The sequence below is a fragment of the Garra rufa genome, chromosome 2 (genome assembly GCF_049309525.1).
Source record: "Garra rufa chromosome 2, GarRuf1.0, whole genome shotgun sequence".
NCBI lineage: Eukaryota > Metazoa > Chordata > Actinopteri > Cypriniformes > Cyprinidae > Garra > Garra rufa.
This window is the reverse complement of record NC_133362.1, coordinates 13,781,257-13,806,815: the sequence shown is the minus strand read 5'-3', so window position 1 is coordinate 13,806,815 and position 25,559 is coordinate 13,781,257. Positions and strand designations below refer to the sequence as shown.

The window sequence follows — 25,559 nt, the reverse complement described above, 5'->3', positions numbered from 1 at the left end:
GTTTTTTGGGTGAACTATTCCTTTCAAATCTGTTTGTTTTGTTAAATGCATTTGTTTTCTAATGCAATGGCATGTGTCTAAAGTGTCCAAATGCTTTTTGAGGCCACTTTATATGTTAATGCAATTTCTCTTTTCAATTAACATTTAAATGATTGAATTATTAAACATGCTTTCACGTCATGCTTCACCACTATCTAGTCAGTACTTTTAAGTTTTAATTGAACTGAATAACATTTTATGTAATCCTCACTTGATTTTGTTACTGATTGATTGCTGAGTTGGGTTTGCCTGCATCTCTAAATTATCATCTACACTGAAAGAGCAATCGAAAAATGTGTTTGTGCCAACATTTTTGCACCGAGTGATAAGTGCAGTCTGGCTATTTAACGAGGAAGTGTTACTTGAAAGGGGAAGAAGAAAAATGTTTGAGACCTACATTTATTTTGAATTCATATAAAAACATCCAATTTATTTAAATGTGTTCCCTTGGATCTCTGTACAAACTTCATCGTCATCGAACACCTATGTAAAATAAATAGAAATACCATGAAACGACACATCTGCATTTCTCTTGTGTGTATGCGTCACAAAAGGGTCATGCATCAACAATCCTGGAACAATAAATCACACCAATGTTCTTTAGCAAGGGGGGTTGACTTTCTTACAAAACCACATTTACATAGATGTACAGAATACATCGCAGCATATCTATCTATCTATATATATATATTCTCTCTCCTTTTTTGTTTCTGACAGCAGGTCTCTGGCAGCCGTTTCAGTTATGAACTTCCAGCACCATCAATATTTCTGGCAGGTTTATCTTTGGCACACAGAAATTAAAAAGGCCTCCGGTCTGAAGGCCACATTGATGTTTGTTCACTTCCTAGAGCAGATTTAGTATGAGCTGGAGAAAAAAACAATTCTAAAGTCTACAGGAAATGGCTTTAGATGGACAATAAGTTCTGTGAAAGTTCATTTGAACTTAAGTTGGACAAAAAAAAAAATAGCGTATTTGTTTCAGAACGAGAAATGTTGCCATTTTCTGTACACAGGAAGTTTTTAAAAATGTTTTAGGCATTACAGCTGTAAAACTATCTGCAAAGTCGATAACGTTTTGTGCTCTTCGCAGAGCTGTAACAGAGTCTCTCTGAATGTCCCGAACAGTGAGGTTTTTAGTTTCCACCCGGTCCCTTCATGCTAGAGTCTTTGAGGGACTGGTGGGCGGCACCTGCGCTCAGATTACAGGCTGAAGGATCGCAGTAACCAGGTGGTCCGGCTGACCCAGGAGGTCCAGGAACGCCCGGCTGACCCGGGGAACCAGGTGGACCCCGTTCTCCATCACGCCCATCTTGACCGTATCCTGGTTCTCCAGGTTCACCTGCAAGACAGAAACAGGTCAGTCATCTTCAAAACTCACTATATTCCTCATTAAAATCTCTCATTTAGATTGCAAAAGGCCAAAGCTGAAGGTCAATGTCATTTGCATTTCATCACAGACAAAAATGTGATATTTGAATGTCATGGAAGTCAAATAACCAATTTCCATGGTATTTTTACATTATCCAGTGCCTTGCAAAAGTATTCATACCCCTTAAGTTTATTTCACATTTTATGTTGCTGCCTTATGTTAAACTGTGTTAAATAGCTTTTTTCCAAAGCAAAAACAGAATTGTCACAACTTCTTCATTAATGTATTAAAAATTAAAAAAACTAAAATAAGTACATTGCATAAGTGTTATTGTTATAACTCAGTACTTAGCTGAAGTCTTTTTGGGTACGATGCAACAAGATTTGCACATCAACATTTGGCAATTATCTGCCATTCTTCTCCTCACCTCTTCACCTCTCAAGCTCTATCAGCTCGGATGGGGTCTGGCAGACATTTTCAGGATTCTCCAGAAATGTTTGATTGGGTTCAAGCCCAGGCTGTGGCTGGACCACTCAAGGACATTCACAGAATTGTCTATAAGCCACTCTTGCTGTGCGCTCAGGTTCATTGTCCTGTTGGAAGGTGAACCTTCTGCTCAGTCTGAGGTTCTGAATGCTCTGGACTGGGTTTTCATTAAGGCTGTCTCAATATGTTGGTGCACTGAGCTTTTCTTCTACTCTGATGAGTCTCTCAGTCCCTGCCACTTAAAAACACCCCATAGCATGAGGCTACAACAGCACTTTACTTTTGGGATGCTACTGTGCAGGTGATGAGCAGTGCCTGGTTTGCTTCAAACATGATGTTTGGAATTGAGGTTTATCAAACCAGAGAAACTTGTTTCTTACAGTCTAAGGGTCCTTTAGGTGCTTTTTTGCAAATTTCATGTGTCTTCACTGAGGAGAGGATTGAGTCTTGCCACACTACCATAAAGCCCAGATCGGTGAAATGTTGCAGTAATGTTTGTCCTTCTGTAAGCTTCTTCCATCTGCATATATGATCATAGAGTTCAACTAGAGTGACCATCAGGTTCTTGGTCACCACTCTAACCAAGGCCCTTCTCCACCAATTGCTTAGTTTGGTCCTGGTTTCAAACAGAGTCCTGGTTGATTCAAACTTTTACCATTAAGGGTAACAGATACTGCATGCTTCTGTGAACCTTCAATGCAGCAGAATTTTTCCTGAACTCTTCTCCAGATGTGTGCTTGATGCAATCCTGTCTCTGAGCTTGTTCACCTCAGGGCTTGGTTTTTGCTCTGTCGGACCTTTTAATAAGATGTGTGTGCCTTTCCAAATCATACCCATTCAATTGAATTTTCCAAAGGTAACTTCACTCGAAGTGTAGTAACATCTACAAGCAATATGAATGCTCCTGAGCTAAATTTCAACTGTCCCTGATAGAAGTATGAATACTTATGCAATTTTTAATAAATTTGCAAAGATATTAAAAACCTGTTTTTTGCTTTGCCATTATAGTGTATGAAGTGTAGGTTGATGTTGAAAAAAAAAAACTAATTTAAAGCAGTTTAACCTAAGGCAGCAACATAACTAAATGAGGAAAAAATGAAGGGGTATGAATACTTCCGTAAGGCACTGTATATGGACTACTTTTGGTATTTTTGTATTTTTCAGTGTCTGTCCATGTTTATATCTTGTCTTTTAAAGGTCCACTGAAGTGCTTTGAAACGCACAGCGTTATTCAATGTGTTGAAGTAATTTCAACTAAAACAAAGACGGAGCGGGACATTTTAAGCCCCTCCCCCTTTTTAAATAGCCAATAGCATTTTGTTTACATCACAGCTGTTGAGCTTGGTAAAGCTGCATTTGACAACCACCACAATCTCATCTATATCTCCTATATAGAATTCAAAAGGGTCCGATACATTTTGTGGTCTGTGCAGATTCATGCATATGATCCGCTCTATGCTACCGTGTCTTTGGACCAGAGCAGACTGTGGGTGGTTCGCACGACACAGCGCAGAGGTTAGAGACTGTAAGTTTTGAATGCTTATATCTTGTAAATGAATTTTGTCATTGATTTGGAGCACACTAGTTTATAGATAACCTTAAGGCTAACATATTCGTACTAAAAACCAAAAAGCTTCAATTTTGATTTCACAGGACTTTAAGGAGAAAACACCTACATTCTGCTAAACATCTTGTGTTATAGCGATAAAAACAAAGTCATACAGGTTTGAAACAACATGGAATTTGGGTGATTACTTTTTAGCATACCTTTTTTAAAATGTCTTACTGAATTAAATGGAAGCTTGTTTTCGCCATAGAAATAAAAGCTTGAAAATATAAAGCTAAAAAATGATATGCCACCAGCACATGGCACTGCAGCAGATCTGTCTGTTACAGTTAGAGTACTAGGTAATGACTGCAAGAAATCCTATTTAAACAGACAGCTTCATTCGACTGACAGTAAGCGCCAGAGACACATATACAAAGACAACAGAAGGCTTCATATACCTCCAATTCATCAGACATCTGACAGCTTCATTTAACACCAATTTAACTCTGCTTTCAAAAGTCTCTTACCAGGATGGAGCTAAATATATCTCCAGCATCATTTTAGAAATAAATTGAGTTGTTTCAGACTGAATTGCTTTGCAGATGATATTCATTAACACCCCTTCCATTTATGCATTAATACTAAGATTTTCTTTGACGAGAGGAAGTGGATATGAGACTGAGTCAGAACTCACCTGGTAGTCCAGGGGGTCCCGGCATGCCTTTAGGTCCCCGAGCTGTAGGTCCCCTGTCCCCTCTGTCTCCCATCTCACCTGTAACACACACACACAAAGTTCAATACTACAAATACTGACATGACCGCACTTTTACACACAACTTCTTCACATAGTCGAGGTCAAAAGTTTACTTACACCTTTTTGTGTATTTGAACCCTTTCCAACAATGTCTATGATTTTGAGACACTAAGGGACTCATATGCAAGTATTACAGGTTCTAACGCTCACTGATGCTCCAGAAGGAAAAACGATGCATTAAGAGCCAGGGGTGTAAACTTCTGAACAGAATGAATATTTGTAATTTTTTTTTTTTTTTTGCCTAAATATCATATTTTTTTCATTTAGTACTGCCCTTCAGAAGCTACAGAAGATACTTACATGTTTCCTAGAAGACAAAATAAGTAAAATTTACTCTGAATCTTCAAATTAAAAAAATGTAGAAGTTTTGTTCAAAGGTTTACACCAAAAGTTTAGCTCTTAATGCATCGCGTTTCCTTCTGAAGCATCAGTGAGCATTTGAACCTTCTGTAATACTTGCATATGAGTACTTTAGTTGTTCTCAGTGTGAATCATACAGTCATTGTTGGTTCAAATACACAAAAATGTTGAAAAACCAAAGAATTTGTGGGACCTGAAGGATTTAAAAACACAGGTAACATGAATCGAGTGTATGTAACCTTTTGAACAGGGTCATTTTTATAAATTCAACTATTTTCTCTTGTGAACTATATGTAAACGTATTTTGTGTGAAATATCTTATTCAGGTCAGTACTAAATAAAAAAATATTGTTTAGCATTTTGTATAGATTCTGCAAGGTGTATGTAAACTTTTGACATCAACTGTATTGTAGGTAACTACAGCTAAAACAAACAAATCAAAAAAATAAAATAGAATAAATGTTAACCGAAATAATTAAAAAAAAATAACTAATAAAAATGACAGCTAATTGGCCACAAAAACTTGAAAAAATGACTAAAATGAAATGTAAAAAAAAAGAACGATACAATTATTAAAACTTTTACTGAAATTAAAATGAAAAATGGAAAATCTCTATATCTTATCCTGCTCTAGTTGTTGTTTCAGGACCAACAAGGATACTGTAAAGCAGCTTGAGCTCACAATCCCTTAATGACTCACCTTTCGGCCCCTTGATACCCAAAAGTCCCGGAGGCCCTTTGAGTCCCGGGAGACCTCTTGCACCAGCATGCCCAGGAAAGCCGCTGTCACCTGGGGTTCCGGGAGGGCCAGGAGGACCAGGTCTGCCTGGCAGCCCGACCGCACCAGACTCTGGTCTCCTCAGACTGGCAGCCAACTGGGCCAGCTGCTCTGAAATGTCAAAGACCAAATGTGCTAATGAGTGTGAACGCTCCCCTGCTATTAGAACAGCTCGTTTTTATTTCATTTATCCATTGATTTTGCAGTTGCACTCACTGATTAGAGTTGTCTAACACTGCATGGCAGGTGGACTGCTTTGTGTTTAGTCTATTGTGTTTCTGTGTTAATGTTAGGGCGCCTCCTTGAGGACGATCTATCTTCCTGCTCTGTCTTCACAGTACACTACACTTAAAAAGTTAGAGTGAAACAGAAGTAGGTGTCAAAGCTTTGTATTTTGATGTACATTTGAGAGTATTGTAATTTGAGAGAGGACTTATGGGTTCTATACACTGGTTGCTAATTGGATTTTAAGATGTGGGCATTGCATTCAAAAATGAGACAGATGAACGTGAGGTTACAGGGGCAGGGTTTAAGTGGATTCAATGATTGGAGAAGTCCTGCATACATCACCGAGAGAAGTCTGTTGTTTGACTGGAAGATCCAGTTATGATATTTCAATCAAACATTACAAGGTCAATTCATGCATGAATGAATTGTTTAAAGTAAGATCTATAACATGCTTGTAGAAGATAGACAGGGTGAATGTGGAAGCCTGTTTTGGCCACTGAATATAACATTTTAAAAAAAGGTTATTGCAACTTATCTCACGTGATGATATAAATGCAATTCTGAGAAATAAATTTGCAACTGCATGATATAAAGTCGCAACTGCAAGTAATAAAGTCAGAATTCCAAAATATAAACTCGCAAGTCTAAGAAATGAAGTCAGACAATTCCTTTTTCTCCTCAGAACTGGTCTTTATAACTCGCAATTGCGAGTTTCTATCCTGCAATTCTGACTTTTTTCTCAGAATCGTGAGATATAAAGTTGCAGTTGCGATGTATAAAGTCCAGTTCTGAGGAGAAAAAGACTGATATGTTCAGAGTTGCGAGTTTTTATCTCACAATACTGACTTAACTCACAATTGTGAGTTTATATCACACAATTCTGACTTAATTTCTCAGAACTGCGAGGTTATATCTCAGAGTTCTGACTTCATAACTCACAATTGCGAATTTATATTACCAGCAGTCAATAGCAATTTCATATTTTGTTCAATTATAGTGCCACCTAGAGGCACAAATGTTATAGACATTTTTACATATGAGAAGAGAAAAAATGACCAATAGCTGACTTTGTTTGCATTTTATTGCCACTTACTATCAAAATGTTGGCAATTGGGCAATAGCATGTAGCCGACACACTATGTTTCTGAATTTTCGACAGTGGTTTCGTGTCGATCGAAGTAACAGTTTCTAAGATATTGGCAAATGTTTTTTAAGCGCTAAAATGCAACGTTGCACAAACCGTAAGGCAAAACCTGGCATGTTTGGTATCGCTGGACTCTTCAAGGATTCAGGAGTCTACAAAGGCGACTACCGAGAAAATAAGCCAACCACACCCAATTTTATAAGCATGTGAATATTTAATTTTACCTCTAGGTAAAATTAAAGTTTTGCTGGCTCGAATCTTCTCAGGCTCCTTCAGGTCATCATGCTGATGACCCATACTTAGTTTTGTATTGTTGTCAATGCATTCATAAAATATAGCATTTTACAACAAATTTTAAAATGGCTGGTAGAAAATTGGTTTTGTGATTGATGGCCAAACCAATGAGAGGTTAAAAGCAAAAATAGCACATTTTCCCATCTCCTGACCACTAGGTGGCACTGCGCCGAAACACTGCAGGTAGCCCCAGGTCATGCTTATTATAACACACACCAAGTTTGGTCTCAATATTCCAAACCTTTGCAGAGACAGCCTCACATCCATTTTTGAGTGTTTTTTGTAGAATTCGTTTGCGTGTTATTCAAGAACGGTTGGATGAATCAACTTTAATTCCATAACTTTTTGCCAGCATGGTCTGAAGATGATCTGAGCCAATTTTGGTGAAAATCAGAGAAACCATCTAGGGTGAGTTCGAAAAAGTAGGTTTTACGAACAATTAAAAATAGTGAAAAAACTAAACCTTACGGTTTTTAAATTGTGGTGTTCATTTGACTTTCCTTCTGTGCCTTATGATTCTAAAGTTATTAGCATAAACATGAGTAAAATTTTGGCCTAAAGCATGCAGTTGTTTCTTAATTCAGGCTAAAATGTGTACCTTCTGTATGCGTAAATTAGGGCTGTCAAACGATTAATCACGATTAATCGCATCCAAAATAAAAGTTTATGTTTACATACTAAATGTGTGTTTACTTATTATGTATATATAAATATACACACATACATGTATAGATTAAAAAAAATATATGTCTGAATAGTTATACTTGTATTTAATTTAAATTATATATAAAATTATAAATATTTTAGATTTAAATCTAAAATATTTTTCTTTAATAAACATGTATGAGTGTGTATTTATATATATACATAATATATACACACAGTACATACACATATAGTATGTAATCATACTAAACTTTTATTTTGGATGCGATTAATCGTGATTAATCGTTTGACAGCCCTAGTGTAAATGTAATTGTGTCAGACCAGGTGCAATACTAAAGAACCCACATCTCTGACTTTTTACGGCACAAACTGCAAGTTGCTTTATGTTTCGGAAGTAAAATAGGACCCTAGACTAATTGTATTTTATTATACCTCTAATATTTTTATGTGAGTAAGCAGATAATTTGGCAGCTTTCGATATTCACTAAAAGCTGTTTTGCAGAACGCTGTTAAAGCCCACTCCTTTCATTTGTCCTCATTCATCCTTTGAATGGTGTTCTTGTACGTTTTCAATTTGCAATGGGAAATTGAGCATAAAAGAAGAGCATTGCTGCCGTTTTTACAACTTCCTTTTCCATTGTGTAAAGGGATAAAAGGGCCGAGCGATTTATTCATGATGTAAAGAATCCAATCCCAGGCCCTGAGCCATTGAGCAAGAGCTAAGGTACAGTGAATTTCAACTTTCAGTCAGAAAACGTCCTGAAAATGTATGCAGCACGATGCTTGACTGAGCTTTTTCAGGGAGGGTAAAGCAGAGGCTGAAAGAGGAAACTCATCACCATGAGGCAAAAGTGCAGATCAGCTGAAACGAAAATGAATTTTTCAGTGAAATGTGAATGAAAAAGTCATGAGGGAATCAGCGTCGTGCGCTCAGGAGGACTTCAAGAGAGGCAGAACTGATGGCGTACTGTAGTAAACTGTCTCTGCTCATCAGAGTAGAATCAAAAAGAATCTTTTAAACAAAACACTAATTTTTCTTTCTATTCATCTCACTCTTTTCCTGCCTGGAAAAGTTCTGATGCCCCAGTGGCAAAAGTGCAGCTCTGTATGCTTAAAAGAGACATTGTTTGTTTCCGAAAAGATCAAATCTCTGCTTCCAGACTTACCCTGCATAACGCGCATACACACTTGTCTGATTTGTTGATCGCTTGGTTCTTTACCCTGTAAACACAAGAGGAGTTGTTTGGAAGAAAATCACACAAATTCTGATCATTTCATATCATTTCAGACTACTAATTAACTCTACCTCAGAAAATAACAAAGAAAAACATTGGAAATGGATCCAAGTGCTCTTAAATGCTGCTCTTAGTACTGTTTTCCACATACTTTGGCAACTGAATTTTCATTTTCTAAAACTTTTCCTGTCACTCATGATTACTTGAAAAAATAATAACAAGCATTTTTAGCCAAGTTTTGACTTGAGCATAATAGAACAAAATTATTGTCACTGTAGATACCCACAGGACTGGAAAATATAGTTTTAAATGATTTTTCATGATATTTCAATGACTGTAAGAACCCTGTACCTATTCAAATATTTTTTAATTTTTACATGTAAATGCTGATAGCTACCAAAAAATAAAAACACATTAACAGACTGATATAAGCTAACAAAATGGCAATAGAGTCATGTTCAACCACTAGCATTAGAGCAAATTTGGGTTAAATACTGTATGTTTTCTAAATAAAGTATCTTCTGCTCACCAAGGCTGCATTTATGTAATCAAAAATACAGAAAAACAGTAATATTGTGAAAAATTATAACCGTTTTAAGTAAATGTAAAAAAAAAAACAGGTATGCTGCTTAATATAAACAATGGTGGGGAAAAAAAAATATTGTGTTGTATTATCAATGTCTTTACTGTCACTTTTGATCAATTTAAAGGAGAAGTTCACTTCCAGAGAAAAAAAAAATCACAAATAATTTACTCACCCCATTGTCATCCGAGATGTCGTAAAATAAATTGTTTTTTTGAGGAAAACATTTCAGGATTTGTCTCCATATAGTGGACTTCTATGGTGCCCCGAGTTTGAACTTACAAAATGCAGTTTAAATGCAGCTTCAAGGGGCTCTAAATGATCCCAGCCGAGGAAGAAGTGTCTTATCTAGCAAAATGATCTGTTATTTTCTAAAAAAAAAATTAAAAAAAAATGACAATTTATATTCTTTTTAACATCAAATGCTAGTCTTGTCTAGCTCTGCGTGAACTCTATGTATTCCAGTTCAAGACAGTTAGGGTAGGTCGAAAAACTCCCATCTCATTTTTTCCTCCAACTTCAAAATCGTTCTACATCGCTCCAGAAGTACCGACCCTGTGTCTACAAAGAGAACGTGCAAAGAAGATCAAACGCCCTTTACAAAAAAAGGTAAAACAGCAATGTAGGATGATTTTGAAGTTGGAGAAGAAAATGAGATGGGAGTTTTTTGACCTACCCTAAATGTCATAAACCGAAATACACAGAGAGTTTGAGGTTAAAAAGTATAATAATTGTACTTTTTTTTTTAAATAACTGATCGTTTTGCTAGATAAGACCTTTCTTCCTCGGCTGGGATCGTTTAGAGTCCGTTGAAGCTGCATTTAAACTGCATTTTGGAAGTTCAAACTCGCAGGCACCATACAAGTCCACTATATGGAGAGAAATCCTGAAATCTTTCCTGAAAAAACATAATTTCTTAACGATTGAAAAAAGAAAGACATCTTGGATGACAAGGGGGTGAGTAAATTAACTGTAAATTTTTGTTCTGGAAGTGAACTACTTTAATGCATTGTTACTGAATAAAGTACTCATTATCATGAGTAAAATCATGATAATGTGCAACAAAAAAATGAAAAAAGGTCCGATAGTAAGCAGATGGCACATTGATAATACATATTTACATGTGAAGAGAAATTTGGGTAACAGGCAAAACTCTTTTTTTTATACCCTTAAACAGAATTGGCTTATGAAATGTAATTGTTAATCACTCTGTCTTTGAAAGGCTAATAACATACCGCTGGCCCCTGGGTGCCACGAGATCCTGGAGATCCTCTGTTCCCCTGCATGCCACGTGGTCCAGGACTACCAGGAGGCCCCTCAATGCCAGGCTGCCCACGGGCACCCTCTGGCCCTCTATTACCCGGATCTCCCAGGTTACCAACCTGAATTCACACCAGAGATGTAAGTATACATAAATAGATCTAATACTAGTATCTTTATATAGTAAATCATTACAATACACTGTCATCTCTATGGGTTAGAGTGCGCTAAGATACAGCCAAAGAATACTTTTCATGGATATCAGAAATCAGAGCCAACCACAAAATAGGCCGTAGTCCAAAAGTCATAAACATTCAAGAAAGAATACAGATCAAAAACTCACTTCGCCTTTAGCTCCAGGTTGGCCAGGGTCACCCTAAGTACAGAAACAGCACAGGAATTAAAGTGTACTGCAATATCCCAAAACTGTGTATGTTAGCAGACTGTATTCATATTTTCAGCTCAGTATTTCAGAGCTACTCACAACTTCTCCCTTGTCTCCTGATGTTCCTTCATCACCTTGAGCTCCCTAAAATAAAACACATCACTCAGTGGGGGAGATCATTTCATGGATGTCTATGTGTAAGTAGAATGGATAGTTATGGTTATAAAATGTAATTGAATGAACTGCATTCATAACCTACAGGAACTATAAAACTTTTATTTTTGATTATTGCTGTCTATCATCATATAAACAAACTATATAATTCTAGATGCATTACATCATTTGTTGCTGGGTATTGTAGTGATTTCATTGCATTTTTTAAAGTGCCCTTTAACCATAATAAAATCCATTTATCACAGGACATATTGTTGTTTATCACTTTATTAGGGTCTTTGAATAAATAATATTTATTAATTAAACACATTTAAATACATATATGTGACCCAGGACCACAAAACCAGTCATAAGGGTAATTTTTTTAAATTGAGATTTATACATCATCTAAACACTGAATTAATTAAATTTCCACTGATGAATGGTTTGTAAGGATATTTGGCCTGAGATGCAACTATGAAAATCTGCAATCTGAGGGTGCAAAAAATCTAAATATTGAGAAAATCGCCTTTAATGTTGTCCAAATGAAGTTCTTAGCAATACATATTACTAATCAAAAATTAAGTTTTGATATTTATGGTTGGAAATCTACAAAATATCTTCATGGAACATGATCTTTACTTAATATCCTAATGATTTTTGGCACAAAAGAAAAATCTATTATTCTGACGGTGACCCATACAATGTATTTTTGGCTATTGCTACAAATATACTGGTTTTGTGGTCAGTGATCACACATGGCTTTTTTTACATTAGTTTTAAAGGTATCACATATTTAGTGTAGTTTTTGCATTGTAATATCTGCTGATAATGTGAATCACGCTCTTACCTGTTCTCCCTTTGGTCCAGGTTCACCTGCTTCACCCTGTGTAATATCACATTCAGAAATTAATTCCCATGAATATTTAACTGAAAGCATGTGTCTAAAGAGTTCATTATGACAACAGTTATTCAATAATGTACGCTCTTTCTATAAATCCTACATCTGTCTAAGGTGCTTCCCTTTTTCAAATGCATTAAGGAAATCATCGAGTCTAAAATGGGCCAATTTGATTTTCAAAAGCCTCATTGTACTTTCAAAGCTTTTCAAACTTTAAAACACCAATGGGAGCACATAATAATTGCAGTGCCTTGAAGGCTAGAAAAGTAGAAGCATCACTGTCTAATTGAGCAAGAACAGTGAGTATAAAGAGATGAGCTGTTTTTAAAGAGCTGCAGATGACTTTTTGTAATAGTTACAGGGATGTTAATGTAGCGGTACACTTTGCTGTTCCTTACTAAATATAGAATTAAAGGTTCAAGCTCCTATCAGATTTCCAGACTTCAACAGAATTTACAAGTGAGGTTGCACAGGTTTTATAATTTCACAAGGTAACAGCATTGAGTTACACAATTTAAAGAAATCATTCTGAGATTGTGTAATAGTCAGGGACATCCTCACCCTATCTCCTTTTATTCCTGGCAGGCCCGGTGGTCCGGGAAGTCCAGGCAAGCCCAAGTCACCTTTAGGACCCTGAAAAGACAAGCAATGTAAGATGACATGCAGTCAGAGTCTGGGATTTACTGTAAAATTCTAGTTGATGTCTTTTTTATGTCTCACTGCTGGATTTGGCATTAAATGTTGCATGCACCAAAAAATTTAATTAAATTAAATTAAATAATAAAATTTAAAAAATAAAATCTCTTTCTCAGTATTTTTGTTGTCTAAATATTTTTGTTATCAAATATTAATGTCGTGGCATTAAATGCGGCATGCACCAAAAATAAATAAATAAATATTAATAATAATAATAATATTAATTAAATTCACATTTTCTAATTAATAATAAAAAAAAAAATTTCCTCAGAATTTTGGCTGTCTAAACAGTTTGTTATCAAATATCAAGTTGTGGCATTAAATGCTGCATGCACCAAAATAAAGAAATAAATAAATCCAATAATTAAAAAAAAAAAATTTAAATGTATAAAATTAAAAATAAATAAATAAATAAATAAAATATCTTTCTCAGTATTTTTGTTGTCTAAACATTTTTATCAAATATCAAGTCGTGGCATTAAAAGCTGCTTTCACCAAAAAACATTAAAATAAAATAAATAATAATAATAATAATAATAATAATAATAATAATAATTTTTAAATTTGAAAAATAAAATATCTTCCTCAGAATTATGGTTGTCTAAACATTTTTGTTATCAAATGTCAAGTTGTGGCATTAAATGCTGCATGCACCAAATTAAATAAATCAGTAAATAAATACAATAATTTAAAAAATTAAAAATACATTAAATAAAATAAAATACTAAACAATTTAACAATTAAAAAATATATATATCTTTCTCAGTATTTTTGTTGTCTAAACATTTTTATCAAATATCAAGTTGTGGCATTAAATGTTGCATGAACCAAAAATAAAGTAAAGTAAAATAAAATTAAATTAAATTAATAAATAAGTAAATACATACATACATACATACATACATGCATAAAATAAATAATGCTTTTCTCTGTATTTTTGTTGTCTAATGATTTTTGTTATCAAATATCTGAATATCCTTAGATTAAGATCCATGAAAATTGAACATATGAAGTCTTGGAGAAACATCACTTATTTGCACTTCTTTTCAGAAAATACAGTAAAAGATTTATCATATTCCAGTGGTTGGTAGCAGAACTATTAAAACTAACCTGTTGGAAGCTCTATTTTCAAACTCTAACATGGTCTTAAAAGTCTTAAATTTGCCTTTACAAAATCTGCTAAAACCCTGTATTTTTAAGTAAAAAAAAACTGAATGTTGCAATTTATTCATAATATTTACATAATATATTCATGTTTTAACATCTGAATGTTTGTGTGTGTAGATAAGTGTGTGCTCATGGGAATGGCAGAGGAACAGAGGGTTGTTTGAGAGACACTGCTGTGAGACATTCTTTTGACTGTTTACTCTTTACTGTGAAAACAGTGAGGTGAGATCCCATTCAAGAGAGAGACCGCTGGCTCCAGTCTCTTCCACGGGCCACAGCATGATGTTTCTCTTTTTACCAGCATCGTCTGCATTTCAATACTCTGAATATTTGCCTTAGTTTGACCCTCAAATTAGCATAATATAAAGTCACGAATTCTCCTAAAAGACTATTAGTGAAAATGTTTTTGAATTCACTGCGCACCAAACCGTCTAAATAAGTAAACGCAACTGAGCTCGGCGGATGTCAAAATGACTTGCTTTCTCTTTGAACACTAGGATAATAGAATCATTTAAATGTAGTGCTGCTTGCGACTTGTTTTGAACTTTTGCTGCCAGCTTATAGAAAAGAAAAACTGCAAATGAGATCTCTTTAATGTCAGTAGTTTCTCTAACATAGCACAAAATCATTTTCTTATTCAGTATGTTTCTTATTTTTCAGTAACTAAATATGTAAACATCTTTGAAACAAAATGAGTTGACTTGATGAGAAAACTGTGAGATTAGTTTTTTCACTGTAGTCAAAATGAACTTGATTTAAGGATGTTATGATATTTATTCTGGAAAGACATAAACAGTACTGAAATAAATAAATCATTTTTGCTCTGTAGACAAAATGGAGAGCAAATTTTATGATTGAAATTCAGTATGAAATCTGAAGTCTCCTGTTTGAATATTTATGCACATAAAATCTGAGATTTCAATTTGAGCTCAAACATTTCTCATTAAACTCTTCCAGGAGCAAATAATCTGAACTATACTATCCACATTAATTATATGGCCAGCCACTATTCTTTTTCTTTTTTTAGGAGATCATATGAAACAGGGTTCATACTTGGACATGTTACACTGAGCCATGAAAGCAACATTAGGACACTCATCTCTCCACAGGCAAGAGCTTTTACTTACAGTAATTTGCATGATGAAAGTAAAGTATGGCAGATGCCTGCTTTGATACCACAACCATGTTATCTTACAGATTATGCACTTACTCTGGCTCCTGCTTTTCCCATCGGTCCAGGTGGCCCCTGCTCTCCTCGGTCTCCCTAAACACAAGGAAACTATCATCATCTGCAAAATATTCCTTGGTGAGTAAATACAGACACATCCAGCCTGTCCATTAGCCATTAGTCATACTGCATTGGGTACTCACAGGCTGTCCAATAGGCCCAAAGGGTCCGACTTCTCCTTGTTCTCCACGCTCACCCTGAACAGAGATATTTGCTGTCAGATACTCTGTTCCTGCACAATAATGACAGAGCTATTGGGTGGTTTACTTACCGGTTTACCTGCAGATCCCATAGTACCAATGAGGCCTGGTTGTCCTGAATTACCCTGTAATTGGAGGAAGCATATCATACAGTGTTCATAATAATATAAAATATAAATGATTTATAAATAGTAAATAATAAGCCAGTGTTTCTGTTTTGGGCCACTGACATAAACAGAGCAATGCTGAAAGAGCCATAGAGTGACACGTTTCAGAAAAATAAAAACAACAACAACTAGGAATGCATATTACATTGCTATTATCAGTTATTGGCTGACAATATTGGATAAGCTGATATTAAATATTTTGTTGTGCACGCTCATTTACGAGTTTTTACATATGCAACATGTTGTCTTAAAACCTGTAATTATGTTCATATGTAAATCTTAACAAAAAAACTTTATTTTTAATTATAATTGTTAAATGTAATCCTTAGCAAATTTCAAAATGAATCTGAATATACTATATAGGTCTATTATAACTTGGTGATACCAAAATTCACTTGTAGTACTTGGATGGAAATTTTAGTTTTTAGTGTTTCGTTGTTAATTTTATGTAGACAAAATAGTATATATTTTAATATCTGCTTTTTTTCTGTTATCAGCCATAACTTAAAAATAATTATCTGAGCTAAAACCAACTTACAATTTTTTTTTTTTTTTTTTGGAATTTCAAACTCAGATGGGAGAAAATATTTAAAATATATAGCTGCAAGCAGCGATTACCAGGGTTCAAGTGCTTCAAGGCATTTAAGCACATATGAAAAAAGACATTATGTAGCCAGCCTTTTTTGGGGGGGAAATCCAGGTAATTTACCATAGAAATATGATGTTTTGTAACATTTAGGACTATTATAATGCCAGATGTGGTCCGATTTTCTTAAAACTTTGCATGCTCGTTTAGAATCACCTGTCACATGTGCTCACCAGGTTTCGTGAAGTTTTGAGTTTTCCTTTAGGCTTTATAGGATTTTAGGTAACTTTGGACAGGCCCCTTTTTTAAACGACCCTTCACAAATGGTAAATTCCAACATTTATTTGATAATTGTTGACCTAGAGAGTCCAGAGAATTCGTCACCTTAGAATTATAAGGTTCTATCTGCGTTCTGAGCACTTTCGAGATATTGAGCTTCAAAGTTTTTGCATTCCATAGACTTCTGTAGATAGAACCATTTTTGTTTCTAAAAAAAGCCCCAAATGTACATAGCTTACAAAAGAAACATCAAACAATGTAAATAAGTTGTCACGGAATAAGAATATGTGAATAACTCAATTTTGACAAAAATATAATTCCTTATAATTCCAAGGTGGTTTTTCCAGATTGAGTGAAAAATCTAGGACTAGTTCACAAAAGTAGGTTTTTCACATCTTCTAAAATATTTAACAAACAATTTGATTTACAGCAGTAATTCTAGAAGCAAAGATGTCCATAATGAGTAGTTCTGTCATAGGACATGAATATCATGTGTATGTGCGAAAAAAACGTGCAATGCAATATCATTTACGCCCTTTAAAAATGATTTATTGCCCACCAGTGGTCGATTTCTTTAAATTTTTTCACAGACCATTGGGGCCATGAGTCAAACAGGCCCACCGAGTTCCATTCCGATCACCCTCTGTTAACCATGTCTAATAGGTGCTCAAATTTCATCAGCCAATGGTAGCCATGTTTTTTAAAGATACGCAATTGTCCTTATAGACACTTGTGGCACTTTGGACCAAGACACAGCGATTTTCATGTTGATAGGACAAATAGTTGCGTAGGTATAGTAATTGTTCTGTTTTTTCCCTCTTATAGTGCCACCAAGTGGCCAAGTTTCACGATTTTTGTCCTGTGACCTCAGATTGAGCTCTTACATAAGTGTTCTGAGTTTGGTGAAGATATCTCATTCTGTTCAAGAGTTATAAGCATTTTACTAAAAGTAGCCCTGCCCCTTTTGAACGTTTGAACGTTGTTGTTTTTTTGATAATTATTGATATTCGCTCTTGAGAGAATCCTTCTGCACTGGTTTGGTCCAGATCGGATGAAAAACCTAGGACTAGTTTGCAAAAGTAGTTTTCAAAATACCCTAAAATTTAGCTCACAATCAAATCTGAGGCATGTTTTTTGTTTAGCGTGAGCCAAGGATTCCAACGACATAAGACATTTGAGCCTACAATTGACGGTTATGAGCAGTTTTGTACTTTTGATCGCTGTAGCATTCCCATCAGGCCTTGGTGATGTTGTGTGAAAGTACTCCAAGTTTCAAGTCTCTACGACTTACAGTTTGGTCTACACAAGCAGTTTTATGTGGAGAACGCTGATCCGTGACCATTCGAACAATTACAATAAGGTTTCAGCGCTACGTGCTTGAATCCCTAATAAAAAAATTGCTGCTTCAGCTTTAACAGCCAGTGGTTCTGGGAAACATGGAAAATTATTTTTGCTTCAATGTCCTTATAAAAGCTTTTGTCAGTTCAGGATGTTAAAAAAATTTGATGACTTCGCACAGAACACAGATAAATTCAGCAACATCTCTTACCTTCTCTCCAGCTCCACCTTTTGGTCCTGGGATTCCTGGTAAACCCTGCAGACATTAAATGAAAGTCACTAAATATCAAAGTGCAGTTGCTTTAACGCTACATCTCCTGAAGGAAGTAAAATGCCTTCTCTTTGTTCTGTAAGATCAAAGTCAAATCCAAGGGGTGGATTTGAACAGTCTCAAAATTAATGAATTAGTCATGAAGAGCTGACATCGTGCTGGATAAAGTCAGAGGTATTTTATAATCTTGCCCTGCCTTGAAATGGAGCGGACACAACATGCACAAATTTGAAATCGAAATAAATTATTGACTTTTTTATGCTCTGTTATAGTAAGCTTTCTGCCTAATAGCTTTAAAGGAGACAAGTTGAACATGAGATTGTAACAAAAATGTCAGAATTCAACTATGTATGTCTGACAAGGATAAAAGAATACTGACTCATTGTGCTGCATGTTGTAGAAAGAAGGTAAAAGTTAGGATATACTACTATTTAAAGGTTTGAGGTCTTTACATTTTAAATTTTTTTAAGAAGTCACCCTCACCAAGGTTGCATTTATTATTTGATCAAAATACAGTAAAGAACAGTAATATCACAAATTTAATTTAACTTTAAAATAGCCATTTTCTATTTGGATGGAAAATAGATGGAAAAGCTGAATTTTCAGCAGGCATTACTTCTATTCTAAAGTGTTTGGAAGCCCGTTCGAGAGTCAGAATATCATATCAGTATTTTTTCCCCTCAAAGTTGGATTTTATAACTCAAAATTGCAAGTTTTTATCTTGCAATTCTGACTTTATAACTCACAATTGCAAGTTTATATCTCACAATTCAAACCTTTTTTTAATTCAGTGGCAGAAATGTGGCTTCCATATGAGTGTCACCTTATCCTTCAGAAACCATTCTAATATGCTGATTTGGTGCAAACTAAAATCTTTATTAGTATCAATGTTGCTACTTAATATTTTTAAGGAAAAAAAACAGCAATTATTATGGATATGGAATATAAGGAATATATAATATTTTTGTAAATATGTAAACATCTGTACTGTCATGACTGATCAGTTTAATGTGTTATTGCTGAATAGCAGTATTAATCTTACTGACCCCAAACTTTTCAACATTACCTTACAGTATTTTAACTTATTCTCTGGCAAAAATTCATTATGACGGTTCAGATGTTGAATGCATTTCTTTTTTTTATTCTACATTAAGACTTACAGGGAGTCCTTGAAGGCCAACTTCACCAGGGCTTCCAGGTTTTCCAGCGGCACCCTGTAAAAGGTGAAAAAAAATCCATTATTACCACTATCACATTTTTACATAGCCATGTTTGAATGACTTAAGCCAGATTTTGCTGTACCTTGGCACCTGGCATGCCAGGGATTCCCTCACGTCCATCAACACCTGGCAAACCCTGGAGAAAGACAAAGATTGGTGCTGTTTGGATGGATAAAAGTAAGTCTTTCAGTAAATCATTTTATCTGCTCTAACAAAAAAGTACCATACTGCTATATTTTTCATGTATTTACCATCTATCATCATGATACCAGCAACATTTTCATTAAATTTACTTAAAGTTTATTTATATGGTAAACCACATACACCATCTCCCTTTGGCCCTGGAAGACCAGTATTGCCTCTTGGCCCTTGAGGTCCCTGCAGAAAGAGATAAAGTCATTAAAAACAGATTTATTCAACTCATTATGTACTGTATTACCCTTAACTTGACAGGATATAGCCAAATAGGTCATGTACCTGGACCAACATTGTTTGGATGTTTGAATATTGTTCCAAGACTAACAAGGATGTTTATCCTGGATCATGTCCTACTTGGCTAAATCCCATTTAGGATCCAAAGCTTATCATGGGCAACTTCTCACAGGCTGATTTAATGAACAAAAACCTCTTAAACTTCTACTGTGTGCATTTTTTGTTGTTATAATGTTGGTTGTACACATACCACTTCGCCTTTTGGGCCAGCTTCTCCAACTACTCCTCTTTGGCCTCGATCCCCCTAGATAAAAAGAAGCACACACCTCAGATATCTGCTAATATTGATTTGCTTATTTAGACCCATCAGCTTCAAGTCTTGCCCACTGCTAAAACAGACTGATTTCAAAGCCTTCAACTTTGAATAAAAAGCAAAACTTTCCTGTTTCATGATTGTTTACAGCATTAGATTAGATTGGCTTCATTTGAAGAAGATGGTGGACGTTAAAGAACTTACCGTCGCCCCTGCAACACCCTGAGGACCTGGGTCTCCATCAACACCTCGAGGCCCCTGTAAAAAAAAACAAAAAAAACACATATTATTTATTTTCATCATGTAGATTTTTTTAATTATTTAGTTTCGTATTACATTTACAATATAGAATTTCTCCTCCATGAAAATAGATTAAATATTGATTTCTCATTTTGTATGCAGAGATATTTGTCCAATCAAATGCTCTCTATAATAAGAATGCTCATCCCATTGATACTACATGGTTTTACTGCATTGTGACGTTTACTAAAGACAAGTAGCTATTTATAAAAGAACAGGCAAAATATGATATTCCATAACTTTATATTTCAATCAACCTCTATCAAAATCTTACCGTTTCTCCTTTGGAGCCAATCATACCAGTGGCACCTCGAACTCCCTGTGGTCCCTAAGAGCATATAATTGAAAGAAGGCTTTAAGACCAAATCAAAACATAGGCACTAGATTAATTTATCAATTTAGTGTAATAGCTGAAATAAACAGGAAAGCCACATACATTTGGGCCTTGAGCTCCGACCTCTCCGGGTTCCCCCTGATCTCCCTCCTCTCCCTAAAAGAAGAGAGAAAAAAAACTTTTTAGACGCTGAAATCTTACCAAAAAAACAGTAATTTTATAGACAGATAAAACTGCTCAAAACACATCTTGCTTTTACTGTTATACTGAAAAATGAACTGCAAGTTTTGATTGAGGTAAATGATGTGTAAACATGCTGATTCTGAGCCAAGCATCTAACACTAACATATTCTTACAACACTCAAATCCCTCATTATTCTTCATGCACCAGTGGAGTGTAATTCTTATACAGAACTTTAATAGACAGCATTTAAATACATCCTGCACCGTAATTCCGCCCAAGCGTCGGTCCTTAATTATAAATGAAGCTCAGTAATATTCTCGAAAATGTCACAGTTGGAGAAAAAATGTCTGGAACGCAATGTTTTCTAATTACAACAGAGCTACTGCTTAATTCATATTCAAACTCACTCTGCAGAACTTCATGACACATGCTGACCTCAAACCCACACATTCACACGCACATGTACACAAAGCCCAGATGCTTCTGGTTCCTACTTTGTCAGTGTAGACTTATCAGACATTTTGTAAATGAAGATCTTACCTTGTGTCCTTGTTTACCAGGCTCTCCAACTTCTCCTTTTGCCCCTTTATGACCCTGACAGTGGACAAAAGGACAGTTTATAAAACATGGGCATTTATTTTTTCTAAAAAACATACTATTTTTATACATTTATTTATTTATTATTTATATTTTTCATTTTTAAAAGATTTATAATAATTCCTATCTGTAGAAATACCCACCTTCATTCCTGGCAAGCCAGGATGACCAGGTGCACCAGCTGAGCATGCATTAGGGCACTTAACATCAGAAAAAAAAAAAAATTGTGTTACAGAAGAACTCTTAACAAAACACATTGTTTATCACAAGATATTTCAATGTGGATATAGAAAACAATATGCTTTTTATATGGTTTGTAACAAAAGCCTTGAAGGAGCACCTATAGTAGTAAAATGTCCTCTTACCAGTTCCATTGATCCACCCAACATCCCTGCAGCACCCTGTAAAAATGACGGATTCTCTTTAGAACAGTTTTCACCCATTTTGAAGGAAATTGAGGGCAATTAGTTGATTAAGGAAGCAATTGTGCCACCCTGTTGTTTCATAATTATAACTGCTGCTCTACATGATGTTCCTAATTAGTCTGTGTATACTGACGTCTTAACTGTATAATCTAAACTGAAAATGTATAGTTTTTACCTTACATTGTCCACCTTATAATCTTATACCATATTTTCGAATTTATTAAATATTTAAACTATGATCTAACTTTTTAAAATGACTTGTTGGTGTAACATAATGAAGTCAGGATAATTCATGATAAGTCAATATTGGCGTGATGCATTTACAGTTTTGAGTTTAATGATGATTGTTGTAGTGTAATTCTCAAAATATCACAGCGATACTTACACGGGGGCCTGTTGGTCCACGGGGTCCCTGTGGCCCTCTCACACCCATGGCTCCCTGTTATACAGAAAGAAACATGCCATTTTTAATTGTATAAATACTTTAAGCATTTAGATTTGCTTACTTTCTGAATAGAAATACTACAGTAATAGGTCACTATAAATGAAATGCCCAAATAAAATGAAACAAAGTTTAAAGTTTTAAGGTTATTTTTTCTTCTTTATGAAACTTAAATATCTCATGGCCTTGCTTGGCATGAGAGGAAGTGTACTGAACTACTGAAGCAGCTCCATGCCCTCACAATGAACTCTGAGATTGATTTTTCATGGACAGAGTGAGATTGAAACTGTAATACTGTACATCATTAATACATAGTTATTTTTAATGAAAAGAAAAAAAAACATTTAGAAATTTTTCTGTAAACAGTTTGTTTATTTATATAATTAATTATTTATTTTAAGCCCCGCCTAAAAAATGCAATAGATCTGTTTGAGTAAATCTGGTCAAGAGCACATTTGATTTATATTTCACATATAAATCAGTAGAAAGAAAGCAAAAGAAAGACTAATTTGGCTGTTAGTTTACTTTAAAACATATGACAAGGAAAATCCCAAAGAGTAATCAGTGTATTCGAAATAGTTGTTTTTTCAAGCAATACTTAAAAAAAACGAGTCACTCACAGGGGGTCCCACTTTTCCCTGCTCACCCGGAAGTCCTCCTGGTCCTGGTGATCCCTGTGCAAACAAGTATCAAATTTAAACCTTTGTTTCCACCACCCAAAAAAGCCCCCCTCCACCCAGTTCCTTTTTTAGTTATCATATGAAAACAAAAGCCACTTACAATTGGTCCATCAGGTCCAACACCCTAAAAAGACAGAAGATGTTTATTTATTTATATATACTGTTTTCCAATTTTTTTAAATATATTATGCAAAAACAATTACATTTAATACATTTATTTTGACTAACTGTTTTCATTAGCTGCTGTCAGTATTTAGGCAAAGATGCAGTGCATTGGGTACAGATCAGCTTTAAGCCTATTTACCAACAATTAATCTGCTAAATTGTGTTTTTAATGAATGCATGGGCTTCAGAGACATTGAAAGATGACAAGATTAGTCTTACCGCTTCTCCTCTGGGTCCAGGTTTGCCAGGTTCTCCCTGTTTCAATTACACAAAGTCACTCTCTTAACAAATGAATTATACATTTTAATTTGAAATATAAAAGTGTGTCCCAATTTACATAGTCTCCATGCTGTTTTATAGTAGAAATAGTATAATTAGTGTGTCAACTAAGAAAAAGTGCTTTGAAACTTTGAATGCCAGAAAAATGGTTAACACTTCATGCACTCAACTTTCACAACTTTAATTGCATATGAAGCGGGAAGAGCTATCAGACTCTGGTGTTGAATGACAAAATAACCTCACATTCATACTTGTTTGAGTACAAACTGCATAGAATAAGTGTATATTGTGTAATCTGGATACTACTTTATATACAAATACCGTTCTGAACGTCACAAAAATCACATTTCTACTTGTTATGAAAATCACATAAAGCTAGAGAATCTTCACAGGCTGAGTAAAGTGCTGCATTTGAACATTGTTGAGTTTAATGGAAACTGATGAATCTGACTTGCACGCACAGATCAGTGAGCACACAGACAGGATTAGGAACTATCGGTCATGTGAAAATACTTATAATTCCTTCTGCAAGGCCAGTCAGTACACTAAAGTCAGTACACTAATTTGAGCTCTGGTCCCTACTGAAGCAGAAAACTGAGAAGCTCATTAGTCGCTCACCTTTTGTCCTGGGGGGCCATCGAGGCCTGGTTCTCCTATGGGGCCAGTCAATCCCTAAAGAACAGAGGGGAATTGTTACATTATTACCTCTTACAATAGCAAACCATGACAAACTTTAACTTTGTTAGTCATTTTGTAAGCTGAAATTTCAAACATTATCTACTCAATTAGCCACGGAATTTGATGCCAAAATAAAAACACCTATCACTCAACACCTTATTAGACCACCTTCCGTCTCAAACCAGGGTGGATATTTTCCTGACCCCTACTTCCATTTTCACAGGGAATCCAGTTTAATTAAGTCCAGGCTTCGGGTGTCCGTGCTTCAACAAAAACCCTGTTGTCTGTTGGACAGACCTTTTTCCTGTCGTCTTTGCTTGAGAAATTCCCTGCATTTTTGACCCGTCTAAAAGAGCCGCCCACCATTGACTGAACTCTGCGAAACTGAGGTTTGTTTTCTCATATAAGACTATGTCAATTTTAACATGTTATGGAGAGTATCCAAAAATTTAATGTGTTTCCTTACATCCGCTCCAGGTAATCCAGGAAGTCCAGCAGAACCAGGTTTTCCAGGATCTCCATCAGCACCCTTCAGGTACAAATAGCAGTGTGTAAGATGCAACAAAATCTTAAATATAACAAATTATTTAATGTATGTTACAAGAACGCTGATATTTACAGCCGAACCCTCTTCACCGGGGTCACCTCTCTCGCCCTGCAAAAAAAAAAAAAAAACATACTTTTAATTCTACAATGCATAATGTTTTGGTCACTTGTTTTAACTTAAGTTCACATTTTTAAAAATTACTCACAGCAATGCCATCTATCCCAGCCACACCGGGAGGACCAGGAGGGCCGGCTCCAGCCCTCTGTTCAAAAATAGCAAGTAAACAATGTTGTCATATTCCTACAATGAGTTCATATGTATATGTTTTTAGATACATTAATACAAAGTTTAGGCAATATGCAATATTTTACAAATCATTTTTAAGTTTAAGAAAACAGTTCAAACACCTGCCATGCAACAGGTGTGCATTTGTGTCTTACAACATATGGACCGTACAGATGCAAAAATGCAGTGCAGCCTATAATATCCTGCAGCATTTGGTATTCTATTTGAAGAATGCGAATAGTTTCTTTCTCTTACACATGCTGAAAATACAAGCTCTCACCTGAAACTCTGCCTCGGATATCTAAAAGGAAAAGAACAAAGAAGGGTTGCATTTACCTGTGCTGTGCAGATGATGGTTATCTCCAACAAAATCAGTAAAAAGGGCCCGCGCACACCTGCAGCGCGAGCCATGATTTCCCCGAAGACACAAAAGCCACTGTTTTTTGGGATCAGTTGGGTTGACGGACCCCCAGACCAAGAAACCCAACTAAATCCCCTTTCA

At 35.3% G+C, this 25,559-nt stretch overlaps 1 protein-coding gene across 1 annotated transcript; it reads right to left on the bottom strand.

Moving 5' to 3' along the window:
- Positions 1-420: 420 nt before the first annotated feature.
- col9a1b (collagen, type IX, alpha 1b) lies at positions 421-25,552 on the bottom strand. The gene is made up of 32 exons (XM_073833732.1): positions 25,394-25,552; positions 24,978-25,034; positions 24,845-24,880; positions 24,692-24,754; positions 24,166-24,219; positions 23,488-23,523; positions 23,204-23,227; positions 23,044-23,097; positions 22,367-22,420; positions 21,922-21,957; positions 21,700-21,756; positions 21,500-21,553; positions 20,878-20,931; positions 20,716-20,769; positions 20,346-20,399; positions 20,079-20,132; positions 19,721-19,774; positions 19,479-19,532; positions 19,337-19,390; positions 18,117-18,161; positions 15,607-15,660; positions 15,479-15,532; positions 15,318-15,371; positions 12,806-12,877; positions 12,194-12,229; positions 11,290-11,334; positions 11,149-11,181; positions 10,781-10,927; positions 8,894-8,948; positions 5,318-5,506; positions 4,138-4,215; positions 421-1,378 (listed from the first exon to the last, which is right to left on the bottom strand). The coding sequence occupies exons 1-32, from the start codon at positions 25,466-25,468 to the stop codon at positions 1,173-1,175; spliced, it is 2,046 nt and encodes a 681-aa protein (XP_073689833.1). The 5' UTR covers positions 25,469-25,552; the 3' UTR covers positions 421-1,172.
- Positions 25,553-25,559: the final 7 nt, after the last annotated feature.

What these genes read in the sequence shown, in the direction of transcription:
- col9a1b (XM_073833732.1), bottom strand. Translation starts at nt 25,468, where the DNA reads ATGGCTCGCGCTGCAGGTGTGCGCGGGCCCTTTTTACTGATTTTGTTG. An exon ending in GTGGACCAACAGGCCCCCGT is followed by an intron (nt 21,958 to 22,366) that starts GTAAGTATCGCT and finishes TCATTTTTACAG; the next exon opens with GGTGCTGCAGGGATGTTGGG. An exon ending in CAGGAGACAAGGGAGAAGTT is followed by an intron (nt 11,182 to 11,289) that starts GTGAGTAGCTCT and finishes TTCTGTACTTAG; the next exon opens with GGTGACCCTGGCCAACCTGG.